General features: G+C 46.6%; 1 protein-coding gene and 1 long non-coding RNA gene across 3 annotated transcripts; both read right to left on the bottom strand.

Moving 5' to 3' along the window:
• Positions 1-208: 208 nt before the first annotated feature.
• H3-3A (H3.3 histone A) lies at positions 209-6,944 on the bottom strand. Its single transcript, XM_054630589.2, has 4 exons — positions 6,793-6,944; positions 5,233-5,387; positions 3,279-3,432; positions 209-872 (listed from the first exon to the last, which is right to left on the bottom strand). Exons 2-4 carry the CDS (start codon positions 5,358-5,360, stop codon positions 744-746), a joined length of 411 nt encoding a protein of 136 aa, XP_054486564.1. The 5' UTR covers positions 5,361-5,387; positions 6,793-6,944; the 3' UTR covers positions 209-743.
• Positions 6,945-8,275: 1,331 nt separating this feature from the next.
• LOC129118948 (uncharacterized) lies at positions 8,276-12,994 on the bottom strand. Of its 2 annotated transcripts, none has more exons than XR_008534035.2 (3): positions 12,864-12,994; positions 11,023-11,161; positions 8,276-9,959 (listed from the first exon to the last, which is right to left on the bottom strand). It is a non-coding gene; the product is annotated as an uncharacterized LOC129118948 (long non-coding RNA). The 2 variants fall into 2 exon arrangements; XR_008534036.2 differs by having other exon boundaries at positions 8,276-9,704.
• Positions 12,995-23,199: the final 10,205 nt, after the last annotated feature.

Below are 23,199 nucleotides of genomic sequence, written 5' to 3'. Positions count from 1 at the left end.
CTCACTTTTATGTGGAGCAGACCAATTTTCACTCTTAAAAGATCCTCATATATAAACTACTTCAGCCAAGGCAGCACCCCCAGTATTTCCTAGATCTGCCCCAAGGAATTAGGCCATGCATTGAAGAGCAAAAGGGGAGGAAAGGCTGATCACTTTTGAATCAATATAACCCATGTGTAATATTTAAAAATCAAGACTAAAACCAGGCATCATTTAATGTATTTTAATAGCAAACTTACAGGAACAGCACAGAAGACAGACAACATTAAAAACATGTACTTGCATGTAGGACAACTCAGTTAGAAAAGTATAGTGAATGGATGGAATCTACTGTATGATAAAAATGCTACAAACACCATTTAGTTGCCATTGATAAGAAATTTACTTGTTTAAAAAAATCCAAATGCTGGCATTGTCCAGAAAAATTTGACATGTTTATTTATAATTTTTTTTTTATAAAGTTGTTTTGGTGAACAAGTTTCAACGATTCACATTTTTTATTTTTTATTTTTTTTGACCGCATTGTTTGTTTTTATGTCCCCCTTGTTTATATTAAAAATCCACACACAAATGAAAATGGAAAGAAAACTTGCCAATACCCAATTCTGTCCCCTATTTTTCCACTTGCAACCATATACTTAAGGTACCTTTTAACCCCATGGAAAAAATATCTAACGTTCATTACTACCAATAACAGGAAGAAGATTTTGCTTGGAGGATGACAGACCCATGGTGGCGAGGCTTTAGGCACGCTCCCCACGTATGCGGCGTGCTAGCTGGATATCTTTTGGCATGATTGTGACACGTTTGGCATGGATAGCACACAGGTTGGTGTCTTCAAACAGCCCAACCAAGTAGGCTTCACTTGCCTCCTAGTGTGGAAGAAAAGAGGGAAGAGCATTTTCAATCTCTGAGCATCAGGAAAAAGAAAGATTCGTAGTTGAGGATTAAAATACAGGGTAACGTGGCATTAAGTTGAGGTTTTGATCTTTATTACTCACAAATATCAAAAGTTTTAGATTTTCAGAAATGAAAAACCTCCACCTTCTTATAATATTTCATGTCTAAAGTAGTGTACTGCTACTTGGTAAGGACATCCTCCAGAGCACAGCGGAACTAATACTCCCATGGGACTCTCATGAGACAGGAAGGGGTTACATTATCAGCAGGTTAGTTTGTTTAGGAAATTCTCTTTTCAAAGGCTGGGTTACACTGTTTGAGGGACTTGTTTGTTGCCTCTTCCAGAGTTAAGAGTCACTGAGCATCAGGTGAAACTGGCAGGTGCCAGGGAAAAGAAGAACATGTATTCCTTCCCAACACACAGTTCAGGCATACAGCTCCTTCCACAGACACTGAAGAGGTGGCTTAAGTCAAAAAATAGCAGGAAAAAAATCTACTGAGAACTATCAGAAATGAGAGAACTCCTTTAGGTTCAGGAGCTCCCTGAACCATCAAAACCAGGCATCAGTCAGGGAATTACCATCAGACACTGTCCTGTTCCTGTACTTCCTTCCTGCCCATCTGGGGACACAGCACTGGCCCCCACCACCACAGACAGCTCTCAGCTCACACCCGAGAGAGCCAGGGGCAGCACAAGAACAAAGCTGAGCACAGTGGTTCTCCCTGTCACTGGACAGCTGCAGGCAGGACTCTGAGCTACACAGATGCTCAGCTGCACCCAAATATTTCCCTGACTCACCTGAAGTTAGCTGCTGCTAAGCCCAGCACAGCAGTGGTAATTGTTCAAACACTTTTGGAACACATGGAATTCTAACCCTATCAATCTCCTAGGAAGCATCTTAGTGTGCCAGTACTGGACACAGCCACACCTGGGCTGAGAAGGGGGGAATGATGGGGCTCAATCATAAGAAGGAGGGTGAGGTCACTCTTTCTACAATACACACAAGAGAACAACTTGTGTGAACCAGTTCCTTGCCAGGAACTCCAGGAATCAACTTATTAGGTTCAAAGATGCTGTTTAAAAACATAAGATTATCCAATATGAAATAAACCCAATATTTACTACAGCACATGAGGACTGTGGTATTACTAAGTCATTTAATTTGCAGGAGGATATGAGAATCCCTAATGCAGTTTTGTCAAATCACTACATGAAAAGTTAAGACACTTCACCAAATATCCTTGCTGGCACAAACACCATGGTACCCAAGGGGTTAATTTAAAAAAATACTTTTTTGAGTTTGCTTGTTTTTTCAAATATGCAAGCAGAACCCACTAGGAATTGTATGTGACCAGGTTGCATACCAACAACTCCTTAATGCAAAACCAGGAACATTCAAACCAGGAGCTTTCTGAAAGTGTAACAGCTACTAAATTTTAATGGGCAGATCTAGATAAAGAGACACACAGATAAACCTCAAGATTTAAGAACTACCACACATAACTAAAAGCAAAAGCAGCAACTCTGCAAACACACACAGGCACCTTTTGAAGCTGAACACATGCCCAAGTTTATGGGCTCTCATGGCAAATGTCTTGGCCCCTTATCAAGTGGAAGTCATTAACTAGAAAGAGACCATTTTGCCTGCATGTCAGACATCAACTACAGATATGTTCTGGAACAATCTTTCAACAACTATCTTCAATCAGGAGTGTCTATTATCACAAGAGGGAGATGTCCCCATGATAAGAACTCAGTCTTGTGGGGGGTCCTAACTTAGGTTCAAAAATTTGGGCCAGAAAGAGTAATTAATATTTTTCTCTCTGTATAATCTAAATAAATTACATAACTAATATATTTTTAAATGTGCATCAAATACACCCTAGGAAAGCAGCTGTTTCCCTAACTGTGTTTAGATGTGGCTTATTGGGCTGTTTTTCTTTAGAGGGCATTTGAGGACACCAAGACGTCCCCACTTGGAAACCCTTGAATCTGCTTCACACACTGTTCCCTCTCCAACTGCAGAGCTCAAAGGTGGAGGAAATGTGTTTTCCTTGAGCATCTTAAGCACTACTCTAACAAATCCAGGGGCTATTTAAAAAAACCCCAAAGCACCACCTATAAAACCAGACTTTTAGGCTCTGTAAGGAGCTGCTGAGCTGCCCCTGTGCTGTTTTATCCTATGGTGCCCACAGGCACTCCCAGGGCAAGGCAAGGCTGAGGTGAGCATCCCTCCCAGCTGTGCGGGCCACGCCCACCACAGCAGCCCCACCAATCAGAGGGCACTCAGAGGAAGCCTGGAAACAGCCTGGCCAATGGGGGAGTGGGGCGGGGCTCCGGGGGGATCCCGACCGACCGGGGCTCTCCCAAAGCTCACCTGCAAAGCACCGATGGCAGCGCTCTGGAAGCGCAGATCTGTCTTGAAGTCCTGAGCAATTTCACGCACCAGACGCTGGAAGGGGAGTTTGCGGATCAAAAGTTCGGTGGACTTTTGATAGCGCCTGATTTCACGCAGAGCCACGGTACCCGGCCTGTTAGAATTAAAACACAGTGGAAATAAAGATAATTAGTATTGAAAATATATTCTGCATTGCCTTAAAAAGAGGAGTCCACCCTCCAGACTAAGCCAAGCACTATACACTTCTGTTTTCCCGAGGAGAGTCCCAGCGTTTACAACACAGAATCAGTTCTGCTGGCAAAGGGTCCCTGTATCCTCACCACCAATCTCTGCCAACTCCCACTGGCTTCAGCAGGGATCCCTCAGGCCAGGCACACTCCCAAGGACTGACTTCACCAAGGGAACAGTTGGCCAACATGTGCTGTCCAAGTGACCAGCAGCACAGCTCAGTGCAGATGTGGCAAACCACAGAGCTGCCGTGAGTTCAGCTGTGCCAAAGGTACCCCCCAAGGGGCCTGACAGGAACCCTGACTTTAAGGGAAATTGCTTCTTCTTCTCCACTGTCAACGTTCACAGAACCAACAAAATGTATATTCTCTGTTATATTGACAGTCAAAATTATCCAGTGTATTTCCCCACGTTAGTTTTGGTGTCAGAATGACAAATTCAGAATAGCAACATATGTTTGCAAACATGATGTCCATCTGTGAAATCAATACCACATTTATTTCTGTGGAAGCTTTGTCTTTTCCTGATCCAGCTTTATTACTTTTCTCCCAATTGATGAATTCTGCCTCACACCTAGAGCAAGAATCACAGAGTGGGTCAGGTTTGAAGGGACCACAGTGGGTCACCTGGCCCAACCTCCCTGCTCAAACAGGATCATCCCAGAGATTGTTTCTCAGGATTGTGTCCAGATGGCTTTTGGATATCTCCAAGGAAGACAACTCCACAACCACTCTGGGCAATCTGTTGCAATGCTCAGTCACCTTCACAGTAAAGTTCTTCCTCATGTTCAGGTGGAATTTCCTGTGCATTTCTGCCCATTGCCTCTTGTCCTGTTGCTTGGCACCACTGAGAAGAGCCCAGCTCCATCTTCTTCAGACACCTCGATGCATTAATAAATCCCCTCTTGGACTTTTACATTAAGTCCCCTATTCAAAACCCACTTCTTCCCCATCCATATTTTCCCCAAGGAACACCTACACCTAGCCCAAAACCATCCCGCAAGCTGAGCCACGACTGCTGCCGCTCTGCCCAGAGCCAGGCCTGGAGAAGCTCAGGACCGGGGGGGCTGTGACAGCCCTGTCGCCGGTTCCGCTCCGCTATCCCAGGGCCGGGATCCGGGACGGGCGCGGGGGTTGCGGGATCCCCGCCGCATCCGCGGGTGCGCGGCTCCCTCTGGCGGCGGCTCCGCGCCCTGCAGGGCCCCGCGCCCGCCCAGCGCCGCCGCCGCCGGCTCCGGCCCCGCGAGCGGAGCGCGGACCGCGCCGGTAACAATAAACTTGGCGGCGGCGCAGCCCTGCTGCGGCCTCCAGATAACCGCGAGCACAGAATTATAAAAATTTAAAAGAATCGCCGAGCCGCGTCCGCCGCGGGGGGGCGGGGTGTCGATTTTTAGTCACCAGCACCGGAACGCCCGGAAAGGAGCTGATGACAAACGCCGGGGGTCGGTGCCGCCCTGGGAATTTCTATTTTTGCGGCTGGCGGGGACTCGCGCTTGTTTTCTTTTTGGTGGTTTTATTCTTTTTTCTTAATTTTTTTTTTTTGTTATTCTGCTCGGAGAGCGGAGCGCGGAGGAGGCGGGGAGAAGCGCCCCCCGCCCTATCGGTCCCGCGGGGTGGGGGGAGAAGGAGGGATTTTTTTGGGGGGGGGCGGGGGGGGAGGTTGCCCGGTCGCGCCCCGCGGCCGCCTGTGCGCGGCGCTGCGTTACCTGTAGCGGTGCGGCTTCTTCACCCCGCCAGTGGAGGGCGCGCTCTTGCGGGCGGCTTTGGTGGCCAGCTGCTTGCGGGGCGCCTTGCCACCGGTGGACTTGCGGGCGGTCTGCTTGGTACGGGCCATGCTCCTGCCGACGTCGCTGCCTTACACCTGCCAGGAGGAAGGTGGGCAGGCGGGGCAGGGGGAAGGTGGTCGCCCCGCTCGGCGTGAGCCCCCCCGCGGCACCTGCCCCCGGGGCGGGCGGCAGCGCGGCCCCCGTCCCGCGCAACGCGTCCCTGCCCCGCCAGCCCCAAGCGCCGAGCCCGCGGCGGCCGAACGCCTCCGACGGCCAGTTAAAAAAAAAAAAAAAAAAAACCCACACCAAAAAAGGAAAAAATTAAATTAGAAATTAAACGCCGGCCGATCGCGGAATATTAAAATACAGCTTTTTTTTTGCCCACGAATTCAATATCAAAGCGGCGGCGGCTGAAGCCGAGCGAGCCGCACGGCAGCAGGCGCGGAGAGGCGGCTGTCGCCTCCCCCCCGCCGGCCGCCCGTCACCTGCCAAGTGTTTGCAAATACCGCCCGGCAAACATCGGGGGGCTGGCACCGACCCGCCGCTCCCACCCGCCGGAAAACCTCCTCCGAAACTGCGGAGCGGGGGCCGGAGGAGCGGCAGCCCCCGCCGGCCCTCCCCGGGCTGCCCGGCGCCCGCGCTCCCCGAGCCGCCGGCAACCGCAGGCAGCCCGGCGTTTATCGTGCGAAAAGGAAAGGGGCCGGATAAAGTGCGAGAAAGCAACAAACTTTGTTTTCGGGGGGTTGTTTTTTGGGTGCCGTCTTTCTCTTTCTGTGCAACTGCTTCCCCAAGAGCTGCCTCGCTCCCAAGCGCCTCTCACAGGCAAACTCAGCTCCCAGAGCCAGAACAAAATGGAAACAATCACGAAACGCAGCCCTAGTCCTTTTGCAAAGGAGGAAAAAATAAATTGCGAAAAATAACGCCAAAAATATCGCCAGGAACTCCAAACCGTGCGGGTGCAGATGCAGGGGGAGGCAGCGGAAAAGTTTGCACTCGAAAACCGAAAAATTGCGTCGCGTTTGGGTCGTTCCTTCGGCGAATTTCTTTCCCTTTTTATTGTTTTTTATGCAATAGGAAAAAAAATATGGTCGGTGACCAGAGAAAAGAGACAAGATGGTGAAGCTGAGCAACAACTGTGGGGAGCAGGGGAAGGAAGGCAGGAGAGTTACCCTGGGCTGGCGAGCGGCTCCCCTTTGCGACCGCTTCCCGGCCCCGATCCGGGGGATGTCGGGCTGAGGAGGCAGCTGAGGGGCTGGGGAGGCCGCTGGTGGGGGTCTGGAGCGGGGGCGAGGGGAGCAGAGGGGGGCAACGACCGCGCCAAGCGGGGCCGGGGGTGCCGGCGGAGGGAGCCGCTCCGGCTGCGCCGGGAAGGCGGCGCGGCCGAGGGGAACGCGAGGCGCCGCCGCCTCCCGAGCGCCCCAAAAGTTTGTGGGGAGGCTCGGGGGGCAGCGGCGGTGGGTGTCGGGGCGCGGGGGGCGGCGGGCGCGGCGCCAGACTTACCCCGTCCGCTGGGCGAGCGCGGCTGCCGTGCGGGAGGGAGGGATGGAGGGCGGGCAGGCGGGCGGGCGCAGGAGGAGCCGGAGCTGCTGCGGCTGGCGCTGGCGGCGGCTCGGAGCACAATTGAAAGATGGCTGACGGGCGAGGGCCGGCCCCGCGCGCCGGCCCCGCCTCCCGCGCGCCGGCCCCGCCCCGGCCCCGCGCGGCCGCCAATGGCGCACAATGGAGGGAAGGCGCGGCCCCGCCCCCGGCCCCGCCCCCGGGCCGTGTGTACAAACACAAAAGGCACGCCGCGCGCGCCCGGGGATTCCCTGTCCCCGCGTCCCCCTCACGGCCCGGCCGCCACCCCCGCCCCGCCGACGGGCACAGCCGCGGCCGCCGCTGCCCGTCCGGCTGGGTTCTTTGGGTTTGGGGGTCACCCCGTGGCCAGCAGGACTAGGGGAGTGAATTTCCCCCCGGGTCACACATGGAGTGATGCGTCCAGTTCTGGGCCCCTCACTACAGGAAGGACGTGGAGCTTGTCCAGAGAAAGGCAACGGAGCTGGGGAAGGGTCTGGAGCATTCATCTTCCGACGAACTGTTGAGGGAGCTGGGGTGTTTATCCGGGAGAAAAGGAGGCTCAGGAGTGACCTTAAGCCCCTGAAAAGAGGTTGTAGCTAGGTGGGGATTGGGCTCTTCTCCCTGGCAACCAGTGACAGGATGAGACGAAATGGCCTCTAATTGCACCAGGGGAGGTTTGGCTTGGACATTAGGAGGAATTTCTTCACTGGAAGGCTGACTGGACATTGGAACAGGATGCCCTGGGAGGTGGTGGAGTTACTGTCCCCTGGATGTGTTTGAGGAAACACTGGACATGGAACTTAGTGCCATGGTCTAGTTGGGAAGTGGTGTTCGGACAAAGGCTGGACTCAATGACCTTAGAGGTCTTTTCCAACATAATTGATTCTGTGATTCTGTGGCTTTTTTTCTTTACACAGAAGCAAAACAAAATTTCTCCCTGTAAGAGCCCACCCAGCAAGGATCTGCTGTGGGAGGGCCATGCTTGGTGTGTAAAATGAGACCTGAGTGTCAGAAGGGAGCTGCTGGGGTACTTCTGTCTCAGAAACACACTGCAGGCACGATGGTTCACAAGGAAAATCTGCTGTTGGGGAAGGAAGAGGAACCTCATTTCCTGCATCAGTGCTGGGCCACGGTTTGGGGTTTGAGGTGCAGCTATTGCAAAAGCAACTGTAAGTTTAGCATTGTCACCACCAGCAGACCCCAACCAGTTGTATCAGCTGCCATGATGTTTAGTGGGAAAATTTGCTCTTTATTTTCTATTAATGTCAGGATCAAAAGGCCCTGGGGGAAAGTAACCTGCACTCTAATACAACTGAACAGCCACTAGCAATTGCTGTAAGTGCATCTCAACTACAGAGTCAGAGCCTCTGCTCACACAACTGGTGCCACCATCTTCTCTGTCATTTAGGCATTAGAAGGAGCCATATTTGATTTGCAAAATCTTTATTACGGATGATGATGTAATGCAGCTCTGCGTGGAGACATCCAAACTACCTCCAGCAGCAGAAGTGGTTTAGCCATGTGAGCATTCACTTGGGGCTAATCAAACCTGACAAGAAAGAGAGTGTTATCGTGGGCAGAACACCCTGCTAAAATAGAGATAGTCTGCATTAGTGCTCAGATAAAAACAACGGGCTGCACTACACAGACATGACCAGATATGCCACACACACACACACACACACCTCTGACCCTACGGTGAGTTTATGAGAGGTGGCTGTCAGGAAAGAGAAACCACAAAGGACTTTATTTATACTTACAGAAGTACTGGTGGATTGATTTATCTATTCATAGCATTTTATGAGAGAACAGCACCTTACCGGACAGTCCAAAGTGAACTCTGAGCTGTTCAGTATTATACAATCAGACTATTTGCAAATGCTCAGTAAACTCTAAAAGCCAGGCACCGAAATTGGCATCAATTCCCCACACAACACACATATCCCATGATGGAAAAGTTAGAAGGGGGCAGCCCCGGTTCCCAGCCGCAGGAAGCTGCCCGGAGGTTAACAATCCATAGCCCGTCCCTGTCAGCTTTAGCTCTGCCCGCTCCCGGGGGTGCGGAGGAAGGGCTCTCCGTCCGGCGGTTCCCGCTCCCTTCTCCCGCAGGCGGAGCTGCTCCTCCGCGCTCCCGGCTGCGGCCCTGCCTGGCCGGGCGTGCCCGAGCCCCGAGGTCAGCGGCGGGGCCGGTCCCCCCCCGTGCTACCGGACGTGCCCCCGCCGCCATTGGCGGGAGCGCCCTGGAATTCCATGACGCCAGGCGGGGCGGGGCGGGGTGCGCGGCTGTCCCGGCCCCGGCGAGCCCGTGTTTTCCTCCGGGAGCTCTCGTGTGTCCCGGAGGGCCGCAGCGCTGCTCCCGCCCTGCCGCTGGCAGCTCCGGCTGGTTTCAAATGCGTGAGGAGCACCGCAGGCAGCACTACAGCGTATTGTCTGCCCGGAGAAGGAAAAACTATTCCAGTATTACCAGGTTTTGCACCTTCGCTGATTAATGCCATTAATGCCATTAAAGCCGTGCTTTTCCAGAGCTGCAGGAACAGGTACGGCCCTTTGAGCTTTGCCACAAATGCTATTTGAGTGCCTACAGAACAGCACAGAAAGAGCCGGCCCAACTCTAAAAAGACTCCAGATGCTCATCTTTCACTGGCAGCACCGATAAGCCTCTGCTCCTCCTTTCCGAAGGCCTTTATCTCTGCAGACCACAGGCATCTTCCACCCTAAGGCATCCATAAGCGGCCATGAAGGAATCTACCCTAATGAGATTCCACTGGTTTAGCCGGCAAGAACACGCCAAGGACAACTGCAGTACTTCATCCTCACCCGGCGGAACCACCGCTGCTGCAAACGCGGCCAGATTGCTACGCGAAAGAAGATTAGGGTGGAAAACAGCTGGTGCAGCTTGGAGCCAAAGAAGATTCAAATATCATGAATAGAAAAGAGGAGCACTCAAATCAGAAGTTGTTTTCAGCATCTTTCATAGAAAGTAGACAGCCCTCATTCAGCTAAAAAGAGGTGGATTTCCACTGCTTGTACTCCTTTGGGCTGTCCAAGTGGCAGACGTTTTTCAAAATAATCTCTTCCACTTTTCCCTTGTTGGGAAACTCTCCTCTTGCCTGGGAGACTGAGCAAAGGCAGTCACCTTTCCCATCAGGATGCATTAATTGTAACCTTTATATCAAGCTAAAAACACTGTTTCAAAATGTTACTAGGAAAAAAAAAACCAAACCCAGACCAAACAAAATGAAACACAAAACAAGCAAAACTAACACATTGTTGCTTTGGACCTTTCCAAATAGCTCCTAGTCAGCTTCCAGTGCAATGCACTGGACCAGTTGGAGGAAGAGCTACCAGATCAACTCCAGTGGCATCACAGACTGCAGGAACATCTACAAACTGCAGCAGCTGCTTCCCTTTGCAAAAGCACAGAGTACAAGCCAAACAAAACACAGCAGAGCAGATGAAGTTTGCCTTTTTTGAGGTTAACTGGACTAAAAAATAAAAAAGGGAGTCCAGAGTATGATCAGAGTATGGTTGTTTTCAAGCAACACTGCAGGTAATCTTTCAGAATCATTTGAGAAAGGCTTCCCACTACAAAAGACATTCACAGTTTGTCACCAAACTCCAAAGGGTCTCTGATCAAAGAAGAAATATTTCTTTCCTATCCCCCCAAAAGCACAAACTAAACATCCAAATGACTTAGTCTAGTTCCAGCTCAACAGATAAAGGTCCTCACTATCACCCAGGGAAAACTGGGGTTGTTATTATATTTATCTAAAAGCTACTCAGACATTTTGGTGATGGAAGGAGTATAAAAGAATACCTTTATTTATCGACAGCCTTCACCTGACTCCTACTTTCTTTCACCTCCTCCCAGACCCAATTCTCCCTTCCTGTTCTCAGTCTCCCTTCTTTAACTCATTGAACCTCCAACCAACCTTTGCACTCCAGATCTGCAAGTTCTCCCCTATTTCCTGCTCCAGCTCCCAGCCTGGTGCCCATTTCCTTATTTCATACTCACTACACACCTCTTTGACTCAATGTATTTGCTCAGACAGTTGCATTTTTCTCTTCTTTCTGCTTGTTTTTTTTTTTCTATCTCTGTCTTTCATCCTCTTGATTCTGATGCCAAACAATTCCTACCTTCCCCTAGTTTTTCAGCCAGCCCCAGTGCCATACCTGCTGTGTTCCCTTCTGCAGCTCCCAGGCTGGACAGCCTTTCCTAGCCAATTTCAATCCCATCCTTAAAAAACACTGGACTGTGTTTTTTCATCCTCACTCCAGTCCTGGCAGGCCTGCTATGCACTTACAATTTCTCCTGGAAATTAAAGTTAAGTGTCAGTACAAAATGCTCACAAGCTTTAAAACTATCTTCCTCTTAAAATGCATTTTGACAGAATTAAAATATTTGTAGCCTTAACTTTGCATTAACAGTACATTTTGTGCAGATTTAAACATATTCCTAAATAATCATCTACATAAAAGACAAAAATACACATTTGCTGTTTTTTCCTGGGAAGTTACTAGGGGTGGCAATCATTGGCACTTGTTAAGGAAAGTACAAGTCACCTAAAAACCTCAAAATGAGTTACAATCATCTTGCCTCTGTGTAAATAGCTTTCTATTAGGATTTGTTTTGAAGGTTTCTATGTCATGGGTTTGTAGAGCACAGAATCACAGCACAGTAACAGCAGCCATTGCACTGCAGAGCTGTTTGATATGCTGGGTTGCCCATCACACAGGACACCTTCCTATCCTTTGGAATATTTATATTCTCTGCCAGTACAGACACCAAAAGTACACTGGCCAGAACTAGCAGCTGTGTAGTACACCTATCTTTAGAGATTGGCACCTACTGGAAACACAGATAAGAAGTGGTTGTGGAGTAGCAGGAGTAGTAGACACAGCATTTTCCTCACTTTTATCGTGTCTTTTAATAGTGTCTTTTGCCTTTTGCAGCTCTCTGAAATGTTTCACATATATCAGACATTATGGCCCCTCTGTTCAAAGAAAACTCTTCCACAAGTGTTTACTTTTAAGCAACTCTCAAGCTCCACAGGTTCCTGGGGAGGATACAAAATTTTTAATTTATGCCTGGAAAAAAAGTGGATCCCTGAAAACTGAGCCTGAAGGAAAGTCTCCCTGTTTAAATAACAATGCAAGTATACATGTGCCACACAAAAAATTTATTGGGATTCCTGGGTTCTTCAGGAAAGCTTAAAAGAAACAGCTACCTTAAAATGCAAAATCATCAGTCCTGACATCCAAAGTCCAAAGGTACTTCTTTTCACACTTTGAGCATCACATATGGCCAGGGGATTCAGGACAACTGACTTTGGAGATAAAGTACATTTTTCTAATGTCTCATAACCCAAAAGCAGTAAATCTGGTTTTTTCTCCAAACCTTTTTTGGTAATTAACACTATTTCAATGAAAAGTTTTTCCCAAAAGGTATTTCAAGGACAAAGTTCTAAAAGAATGAAAATAAGCCTACAATAGTTCAGAGAATAAGATTCAGGATTTCTGGATTTTGCTTCTCTTTTTGGATTACCATTAATTTTTAGGAGGCTTGGTGAGTTTGACTTGTAGGATCCTCTCCTATAAAGACTTACCAAGCTCCTCAAGTTTCACTGAGTATATGCCTGCTTTTATAGAGGGACTCCTGGCTCTAATTCCTTATGTATGATCATAATATTTTCTTATTATAATCTCATTTGTATGGCCCATTATTAACACACATGCACTGCTGGAACTCATCCTTCTAATGAGGTCCCCCAGAACACGAAAGAGAAAATAACATTGCTATAGAATGCTGCTAATTCTTTGTTTTCTGTGGTCTAGTGAGTTTCTTCTGGTGGAAAGAGTCACAAAAATCCTGTATGAGCACCCTATAATGACATCCTGAAACTCCATTCCTATTCCTATCTAGTTTGCTTATTTGTTTGTCCATAATAAGCCTTTTACATATGCTTAATATTTTAGTACACTTTCTAATAGAAAGTAAAAAAAATCTCCATTACCTTTTGAAGACTGGAAGTTAAAAATATCTTTAATTGCCTGATCCAGAGCTAAGAAGAGTTCCAGGTACATACAATGCACTGTAACTGTAACCACAGTCTTCATTTCTTCTTATCAGCTCTGAAGGACTGGCATGCAACAGTTCAGTACCTTAAGGTGGAAACAGGACTTGCAATATCATGCCCAAAAAAGCTGTATTCCTATTACACTGGCACTATAAAAAATCCTAAACAGAAACCCCCTGTCAGTAGAACTTCAGTTTCTTATTGACTTCTCTAAGCTTATGCCCAATCTTCCTCCATTTCTCAGGACAGTATTGTGATTTATTCTTGGATACTGCCAGTTTGGAGTGCACTAAAGGGTTAACTGAAACAGAAACCAAGTCCTAGCACCCGATAGGGAATAGGGCAGGACAGATAATGGTGAGGTTATTGTACAGCCCTGCCAAAGCCTGGAAATTGGATGGTATGACAAGGAGTATCTGTGATTTTTTCAGATGAAGTATGATCAAATGTGATAACATATTTCAGAGATATGATGTGAAATTTAATTATAGAAATATGTTAAAGGCATTGAGTGAAAGGACTGGTGGACAAGTAAAAAGAAAAGGGAGTTTTTCCTCTGTAATGATAATGCAAGAATCTGAAATTTACTGTAACTGCCTGAGTTAGTTTGCATTGACAGACACATTTCAAGTGGGTTTTTGCAGAATTTTTTTGCAGAACAGGGAAGAACAATTGTTCTGGGGAGTATTTCTTCCCAACATTACAGCAGAATAAAATTATTTAACTGATTTTAGCTCTCCTGGCTCTTCACACATGACTAAGTTATGATAACAACCTTTGCTGTCTTTTGAAGCATTGTATTCTACTGTGGAAGGAATTGGGCAGCCCATGGTTTTCTAACAGAAACTGCTGCAAAATCTTTTATTTCCAGTACTTCTGTGTGATGAGTTCATTAAAACTGCCAAGGAGAAACAACCAACACGAGCCCTAATTGGTTCCCAAGTAAGATCCCTACTACAAGTACACTGATATCCTAGGAGCTCCTGTTATAGGAGAATTCCAGCTGGCTGATTTGCCCCAAGGCTCTCACCTGCTGGAAAACAAACCCCTGCAGGCTTGCATTAGGGAGGGGAAAAGAAGGATCACTCTTTCCCACCACCCATTAGGCTCCCATTGGCTCCATTCTGCAGCATTGCTCTTGTAAAGGATGCCTTTTCACACACTGATGCAGGCTCCAGCCCCTGCTAACACTGCCTTGAAAGGCTCTGAGAGCTACTATACTTGACAGAACTCAAAGATAATATTATTTATTTCATTTCATTGCTCAGTAGGGTAATCTCATGAGATATGAATCTCTTCTTCATGAGGGCCCTGGGGATAGCAGGCAGAATGAAACTCAGCTACTCTTTAGTACAATTCAGACAGCACAGACCAAAGTACTCAGGCTCCAACAGCAAACAGTAGACCAAAATACCAGCTATGACACCCTATATCTTCATTTATTTGGAACAATATTCTGTAGGCTGGTTGCTTTCAAAATAAATCTGCTTGTTTCTTGTAAAAACATAAGACTGTCTTGAAATGGCATTGATGCTTCATAAGCCTCATTTGTGATGCTTCCTCAAGCCTCAGCTGAGGACGGGTCTCAAAAATGAAAATAATGTTCTGAGGTCTGGCTCTAAGACAGCTGAGAAGTGTTCTGACACGTCCCATCTTTCTGAGCAAGTATTCCCAAATCTCAAAACCCACTTCTGGAGAAAGTGGTCTCCTGAGAGCAGAAAAGGGAGAGGGAAGATGGAGTAGCAGACATTATATTTTAAAGCATCAGCAAAGAACATGAAGTTATTTTCAGTCTTATGAGACTACAGAGCTTTGGGGGTTTTTAAAGAAATGAAAGCTTCCTATTTTCCCAACATTCTTTGTAAGTTACACACTCTGCAGACTCTACTTTTCTGTACCATATTTTTAGGTAATTTTTCTTCATTTCTCCTCCTCATCTTCTCAAATTCACATCTCACAAGGCATCACAGTATGGAAACTGCAGTTGCTGTTGAGAGTAGCACTTTATAGTAGCACTTCTCATTAGTTTCCTAATGCTCAGAAACTTCTGCAACACAGTTCATGTACAAACCTACTGAAGAACAATTTGCCCTGACTACTCAATGTCCAGTATCCACAACTGCAGCTGAGAATAAGAGGATTCACAGATATTCACTTCTGAAAATGAGACCTAGTGTGCCTCTGACTACAGACCCAGGTGTGGGCACCCTAATTAGAGCTATTTTTTAAAAACTCCTTTAAAGTGCCTATAGAGCTGCTTTCACATCACAAGGGAGAAAGTGCCAGAGCCAGAATTAGAAGTTCCTGTCTCCCAAACAGGCTCTGAGCACATGTCTTGTGTCAGAGAAGGGGCCGGAAGCGAGGGTGCACAGGAACCATGTGGCAACAGTGGTTCCTTCTGATCAAACAGTGCCTGACAAACCTCACTCGCTCTGTGAGTGCCACAAAGCTGCTGTCATGGGGCCCAGCTGCCCTAAAGGAGTCCAGAGATCACTGGTGATGAGAAGGATTTGTCAGGCAGCACCAGTTCATTATATTTGATTTGTATGTCTTAGTCAGTTTCTGACAAAATTCCCTCTTAAGTTTTGCAATGAGACTGGGGAGTTTTACCAAAAGCCAGACAGGTGATAACATAAAAATCTCATCTTTTGTTTTTGAAATCTAAAGAAAGTGTCAGACAGTAGTATTTGCAGGCACAAGCTTGATCCTCTAAAATCTCCAAACTCATCAAAACAAACAAGCACCAGAAGGTAAATGAGAATGTACAAATTTAGCATGTGCTAACATTGCATGATTCTGGCAAATCTGACGTTCTGTGGGGACTCACTACAATTCCTGCATGCTAAGTCTTGGCACTACCACTGACAGTGTACAAGTGATGCTAAAATACAGCCTGGGCAACTAAAGTGGAGAACATCAGTTGGATTAAACATGGACTGCAGGGCACAAATCTCAGGGCAGAGACAGAGAAGCAGCACCACTTGAAACCTCAGCAGCAAAGAACTACAGGAATGGCTGCCAGCCTGCTTCCCTTGGGCTACAAGGCTTCCAGGCACACTTTCCATGCTGGCACTGTGTCCTGCATTCAGCAGAGGGGCTGTGCTTCTGCAGGATAAACCCCCAGTGTGAGAGGGAGTCATTTATCAGATGCTACTGAAGTTGACATTACACACTTCATTCCAGCTTGAAGTTATGCCCTTTGGCCTAGCCCTGACCAATATTCCCCAGGCCAATGGAGAGCCAGCATTCCTGGAGTCACTGTCACTTCCCCCTGCTAACAGCACACAGCACCCGTCTCCTGTGGTGCACTGAAGCACAAGCTGGCTGCCTGCAGTCCTGAATTTCGGGATGTGGCTCAGAGGGCCCAGAAGATTGCTCCTGCCACATCTGCAATATTTCAGGTTCTTGGTTCTGAGAAGCACAAGGTCACCCATAGAACCTTCACAGGCAAGGGGACACCTGCACAAAGCAGGAGTGAACACAGGTCAGAGCCATGCCCAGTCTGCAGATGTGGGGGTACAACTGGCATGAAGTCTTCTCCTGACAAACTGTTCCTGTAACTTCCTGATACAAAAGAACATGAGGGAGAAAAAAAAAAAACCCACAACAAAACAACCATCATCAACAAGATTTTCCAGCTGTGACTTTCACACACTGGCAAGAACTTCTTCATAGCCCTGCTCTGAGAAACAACCAATCTGGCATACTCTGACACCAACATCACTTCTAGGCCAGAGCCCAAGTCAGACAGGAGCACGAAGGAACAAAGGCACAACTGTACCATCATCATGTTTCTAATATTGAAATATAACCATGTGAGGACATGATTTTTCCAGGCCTCACATACATATGACTTAAGAAAGATCCTCAAGGGGCATAGTGAGCTGTATTACAAATTCCTCATAGATGACATATAATTACCTCTGTTTTGGAAAGGATTAGAAGAAACACTGGAGAGGAATCCAACCAGTGGTACTCCCTGAACATCACACTAACAATTTAATTTCAGTTGCATGGGTGCAAAAAGTAAACAAAATGGCAAATTATTCCAGTATCAAATCAACAAGAAGCTACACATATCTGTAATCTTATAATGTCAGTATTCTCCAACTCAAACTTATGGTATAGAACAACAACAAAAAAACTAAATCAACATTTGTATGTTTTTTTCTAAGAGAAACAAATATGAATGTGTTATTATTAATTTGTAGGTCCTCAGCAAGCTGGCAGAACATTCTCTACACAAGAAGATAAATACTACTCCCACAAGAATGTTGTCTGAGTATAAGTGGGGCTTGTATGATCCAGTCAATAGGCAGCCATGTCAAACTCAGCACCCAAAGAATGAGGCCTCTCTCCACTACAGACTGGATCCTGAACTTGGGGCATCTCCCCCTCAAGCCAGAGGACCTTTGAGAATTTACACTAGCTGAGGATCTGACTCATAACACTTGATCAAAGGTCAAATGATCAGTGTCACCATCTGCTTTAAACAGGATTTATGAACATCACCATGCCACAGACTGCTGAGCACGTGCTATCTCTGCTGAACATAACCCAAAATGAGGGCTTAGCCACTCTGCTTGAAATTTCTGTCTTTTCAGAGCACACCTGTCCTGTGTGCTCTCCCTTTTGTTGCTGTCCTCTTTTCCTCTTTCTGTTTCTTTGTAGTCTCTTCAGGTAAACTGAAAGCAGACGTGGGTGGGGCAGTATAATTTGGGAGCTCCTCCCAATTACTGGAAATGCAACTTCAGTTCTAGCAGGGAACATTTCCAAATCAATTTTCATCTCAGTTGAAAAACAAATGAGGATACCTGATCTGATTTTTTTTTCCCCTTCAGCTGATCATTTCAAGAAGAGTATAACTTTGGTCTAATTATTGCAGACAGTGTCATGATGGGATGAAAAGTCCACATTGCAAAGCCATAAAATGTTCACTCTCTCTCTCCTGTTTCTTAAAAACTTTAAGGTATAAGGGTCTGACAGAAAATAGAGATGCACCTTGCATATAATATACGCATTTCATACCTTATGCTCACTCTTAGCTTTGGATTTTTATGAAGTTGTCAAACACACAGGTGATAATTAGGAAACCAGAATCCAGTCCCTGCACAGAGATTTAGTAATTAAGCAGTGTCTCTGCAGTGTGTCTGCAAGCTGTAATTAAAAGCTTCATTAGAGGGAGAGCAAAAGTAAAGAGGCAGAGACCTGGTTTTGGTATTATTTTCCTATAAAATACACTGTTCACTACAAGTGACCCATTCAGCACTCTCCAGCTGTATTTGGTTAAAATTAACCACAACAGACCAAATCTAGGCATTCAGACCTGCAAAGCAGAGAAAACACAAGGTTAAGGAATTCTTAGAACCTGAAGTGTTACCTTCTACAGTGTTAGCTGGGTGTCTAATTAATCAATTCATTTCAAACTATTGCTGCCAAATTTCAAATTGCTATTAATAACACCAACAAGGCTGACTGTGCTGATGATATTTATGGCCAAAGAAAGATGGACCTTGGTTTCTCAGGTTCTTCACATATGTAGGTGTAGAGCAGTGCATGTTCCTCCCCTGAAAGAACTCAAAGTTTACATATCCCTGCACAGAATAGAGACAAAGGTGTTAAGCACAATGTGAGGGTAAAACTGGGTTTAGAGTTGCCTTAAAATCTTGATTATCTCTAAGTATCTGCACTAGTAACGACTATGGGCTGTAAGAATAAAAAAATCCAGCTACTGGCCCCAGATTTGTACAGAGATTGAAATGCAGGCATTCCCTGTGAGACAATAAGAATATTAAACATTAGCTATTGCATTTATACAGTGTATAAGTAACATTTCTATTTCTCCCCCACCTGCTCCCATCCCAGGATCAGGTATCTTGACTCCCTGTCTCTCCCCATTGCACCGACCACACAGAAACTGAAGCAACTGACTATTGACATTTGGCAGGAAACTGCTCTTGCAAATATCAGCTTAGACTCATTACAGTTAATTACATTTTTCTCAAACAGGATGATATGTCAAACAGTATCATATTGTCTGAAGTAAAAAGTGTTCCCTCATGTCATACAGCCTCTCAGTTATTGTCCTAAGAACACACACATGTTTCTTTTCATCCCTTATCCTCCATTTAAAAATAATATGAAAGCATGCAACACATTTAATTGCAAATACATTATGTGGAATTTACCCTTTGGGATACCATTAAAATGTAAAAGAAAATATATCCAGATGATCCAGTTCAATATCTTTATGATAGTACATGACTGACTTCCTAGCAGACAAAACCCCCCACTTTTAAAGGACAGCTTTTCAAATTTTGGAAGTGACCTCAGTGGACAAAATTCACCTTTGCACACTTAGAATATTCTAAAAGGAACACACACACATCTGTTTCATACTTTTAGTGAAGTCTTCCATCCTTTCTCTTACCTGTGTCTAGGAGCACTTTTAGAAGTGAAGAACACTGAATTTTTACCAGAACAACTCTTGACCCATCCTTGCTGGTCTGGGCCCCTAGTGAAGAACTGGTTTTGTGTTCTTCACTCCCACAAGCATCTTTCAGGTGCAGATGAGAAGACAAGGGCCAGCAAGTACCATACTGTGATCCTGGTCTTGACAAACCATTAAAAAACACAGGAAAGCATTGATAGCACCATTGACATGGAACACACTGGAGGAAACAATGAGGGTGAATGAATGAACAAGTGAATGAATTGCAGTGTTATGACAGTAACACATCTGATGGTTCCAGACAGACTGAAAAATCTGTGTTCCATGTCAGATCAAGGAATGGATTTGAAGCAGATCACAGCCAGGCCACAGAACCCCACCCACTATCTCCATCACATATGGATATCAGGATGAAATACAAAAAGGATGAGTGGTCTCATCTCCTAAATTATGTCAAGATAGCAGAAAGTTTTAAATTCTAGACTTGATCCTTTGACTGATTTGATAAGGCAGAATAACCAGTCTGCCTGAGTGTCACCACTGAAATAGTCAGAGTACTTACTTATCCCACAAGGATACTGTCAGGTTTAATTAATTATGTCTGTGAAATCCTTTCTAAATGAAAAGTGGCAAGCATGATTTATTAACTAAGTCCAAAGCACCACTGCAGAATCAGAGAGTGTTCATTGTTTTACCAAGAGAATAACACTTCTCATAAAATACATTTCAAATGAGAAATTATAATAACAGCCCTTTTGACTTATTTAGACTTTTCTGTGAGGAGCAAGGCAATAGACTTTTGATGAGTTCTAGGAATAGAAGCATAATGAAGAACAAGAGACACAGGAACACTCGCCCACTGACATGAACCAGCTAAATGGTGTTGCATAAATCCTGAGAGCAGGGTCTGCTGTAGGGCTGAGCTGGGAGAAAACCACTCCTCTGCTTGTTAAATGCTGCTTGCTTGCAGTCTGACTGTGTGCAGGGATCTGGGCAGGTCTCACAGATACAATCAGCCAACCACAAAGCCCAGCACTGGACAGGGAATGGCATGAGGAGCCCAAAACCAGCTGTAAGGGGGTGCTGTAGGAGCTGCAAAGGGCCTGATCTGTGTCAGCACCCCCCCACTGCTGTCAGCTCTCCTGCTCTCAGGGTATCCCAGCTCCAACCTGCAGGCAGAACCTGGGTGTCACAGTCAGGATGCTGTCATGCTGCTGTCATGGATGGACATCTCTCAGGATGGGGTCTCAGGACCCTCTTCTTAGGTCCACTTTTCACTGAGGTGATACAAAACCCCAGAGATAAAAGAGTAGACTGAAACATTCAGAGAAGACACAGCTCCAACAACCTGTGGGTTACACTGATCCAGAACATCCACAGGGCAGCTCTGTGGCACAACCCTTTCCTGTACAACTCCACCTCTTTGGCCTGTACTGGCAAGCTCCACACCCTCCATGCCAAGAACAGGAGTTTCAGAGGAGGAAATGATTCATGCCCTCAGAATGCAAGTGAAATCCCACAGATCAGAAGAAAATACTTATTCATATGCATAAGTATACATGCATACCTCAGATTCACCTATTACATTTCAATTAGATACCACAAATAAATAAAAATACCCCAAATTTGGTGGAATTTAACATCAGGTGGCATGCCACACACATGGCATGAAACAAGCACTACCACATGACTTAAAATACAATGTCAACTGGATTTGGGCCTGATGCAGCAAAAAATAACCATAGCTTTTGCAGGCTACAGACACATAGGGTTTGAATGGCTCCAATGTGTCAATGTGACACATCATTCAGAAATATCAACCTGTTGTAGCAAATAGAGACAGTAGGGATTGTCTGGGTCAGAATCTTTTACAAAAATATTTTAGCTAAAATTATAGTGCAAGAAATGGTGGGTGATGTTTGATTTGTGAGTTGGCCAAGACAAACCCATCGGGAGATTGCCCTTAATTAAGTTATTACTCCTTTGTTTACATTTTGAAGTCTCCACTTCAAGTCATCCCTCTGCCTCTTTGTTTCCCAGCTTCCTCCTTCTTTATCACATCAGCTTAAGACAGCCTGGCATGAGAACCACTTACCCATGCTGGCACAGGCCTGGCCAGGCAGCAGGGCTCTTCAGCAGGCTGAAGAAACAAATAAAATAAAATTTAAAAAAAAGCAAAGAAAATAAAACAAATTTAAAAATTAAAAAGGTTCAATACATGAAAAATGAGCCTTGTTTGTTTTTAGAGAGTGAACTTTAAAGAAAAATCATTCAATTATGAAGTGGGACAGCCATATCACCTAACTTTTGGGAACAGCCCAGCAGCTCAGACACAACCCCCATCTTTCTAAACCAGCACCACACTTAAGAGCTGGATTCAGCTGCAGGCTGCAGCACAGGAGCCTAGCTCACTTGCTAACAGGGATTTTCCAGGTGTCACCCTGGCAGGGAAGCTCCCACCTCGGCTGGGGACACACCTGAAGTGGGCAGATGACACTGTGAGCAACAGTCCTTGCCCATGCTGCTATGAAACAAAAAGGCACTGCAGGAAATGCTGTTATTTGGAGATAAAGTGACAGGTGTATGACACTGCAGGTCTCAGGGCGGTCCAACCACATCTTAGCTGGTGTTTGAAACAATTCCCACCAGAGACATCTGGGAGCAACCTCTGTACACATCCTTTCCAGAAAATCCCACCTCTACCTGTTCAGGAAAGGATGTGTACAGAGGTGTGACGGTGATCCAGGCACTGCAACCATTGTGCTCTTTGGTGGTTTCAGATCTCCTCCATGTCTTCAACATAACCATCCACACAGAGGATATTTGAATGCAGATTGCCTAAGCACCAGGCTTTTCCAGGGGCAGTTCCCAGCGCTGCAACTTTTTCCTTATGTAATCCATTGTTGTACTTTTGGTACAGTTTAATAAACCTTTTTAAATTTTCAAAGTGAGCAGTTGTCTCTCACAAGGGGAAAGGGGGCAAAATGCCTCCCCTGACATGCCAGCTGTCCTTCTTTGGATGCAGCCCTGGATGTGTTTGGGTTTCTGGACTGGAACTACTCCCTGCTGGCTCCTGTGCAGATTTTCACCCAAAAGAATCCTCAATTCTTCTCTGCAGGGCAGTTCCCAATGAATTTATCTCCCAGTCTGTCCTCATGTCTGGGATCACCCAGGAGTCACCTGGAGTCTATAGCACGCACCAAAGTGACTTCAGTGTTGAAATTGTGTTGAAAAGGACCTGTCACTTCAGGCTGCCAAGTTTCATTCAGTGGTCACTTAGGACAAATATTTCAGGTACAAATAGCCTGTGATTTGAGTGTGTTATGCGATCCAGACTCATCTCCCCCATATACCGGAGTTCTGGGCCTGTTCCCATCCCTACGCGAAACCGCGTGTGGGAGTAAACAAGGCGAAGGATCCACAGGGACGCGCTGCAAATGCTCGCGTGAAATTTGCACCGTATTTGCCCGGACAATGCAGGGTTGCCCGTCTCGGCTGCATTTCCTACACTTGCGACACTGGCGGTGCTTGGCGGTGCCCCCGCGGCGCCCCGGGCCCGGCCCTGAGGGGGCGCGAGCGCTCCCTCCCCGCTCTCCCTCCGCCGCCGCCGCCGCCAGCGGGAGCCACGGCGCGGCTCCGCCCGTGACGGGCTCGGGAAAGGCCGCACAACCCGCCGGGCTGCAGGAATCCCGCGGATTAGAACGGGATCAAGGCTCCTCGGATTCGCCTTGAACCGTTCGCATAAGGAACCGCGAATTATAAAACGCGATAAAAACGGGCCGGGAGGCGCCGGGCGGGGCTGAGGGGGAGCGGCCGCGGCCC

Source organism: Agelaius phoeniceus, chromosome 3, assembly GCF_051311805.1.
Source record: "Agelaius phoeniceus isolate bAgePho1 chromosome 3, bAgePho1.hap1, whole genome shotgun sequence".
NCBI classification, from domain to species: Eukaryota; Metazoa; Chordata; class Aves; order Passeriformes; family Icteridae; genus Agelaius; species Agelaius phoeniceus.
The sequence above is the reverse complement of the archived record's forward strand: the minus strand, read 5'-3'. Positions and strand labels throughout refer to the sequence as shown.

What these genes read in the sequence shown, in the direction of transcription:
- H3-3A (XM_054630589.2), bottom strand. Translation starts at nt 5,360, where the DNA reads ATGGCCCGTACCAAGCAGACCGCCCGCAAGTCCACCGGTGGCAAGGCG. An exon ending in AAGAAGCCGCACCGCTACAG is followed by an intron (nt 3,433 to 5,232) that starts GTAACGCAGCGC and finishes TAATTCTAACAG; the next exon opens with GCCGGGTACCGTGGCTCTGC. An exon ending in CTGCCATCGGTGCTTTGCAG is followed by an intron (nt 873 to 3,278) that starts GTGAGCTTTGGG and finishes CTTCCACACTAG; the next exon opens with GAGGCAAGTGAAGCCTACTT.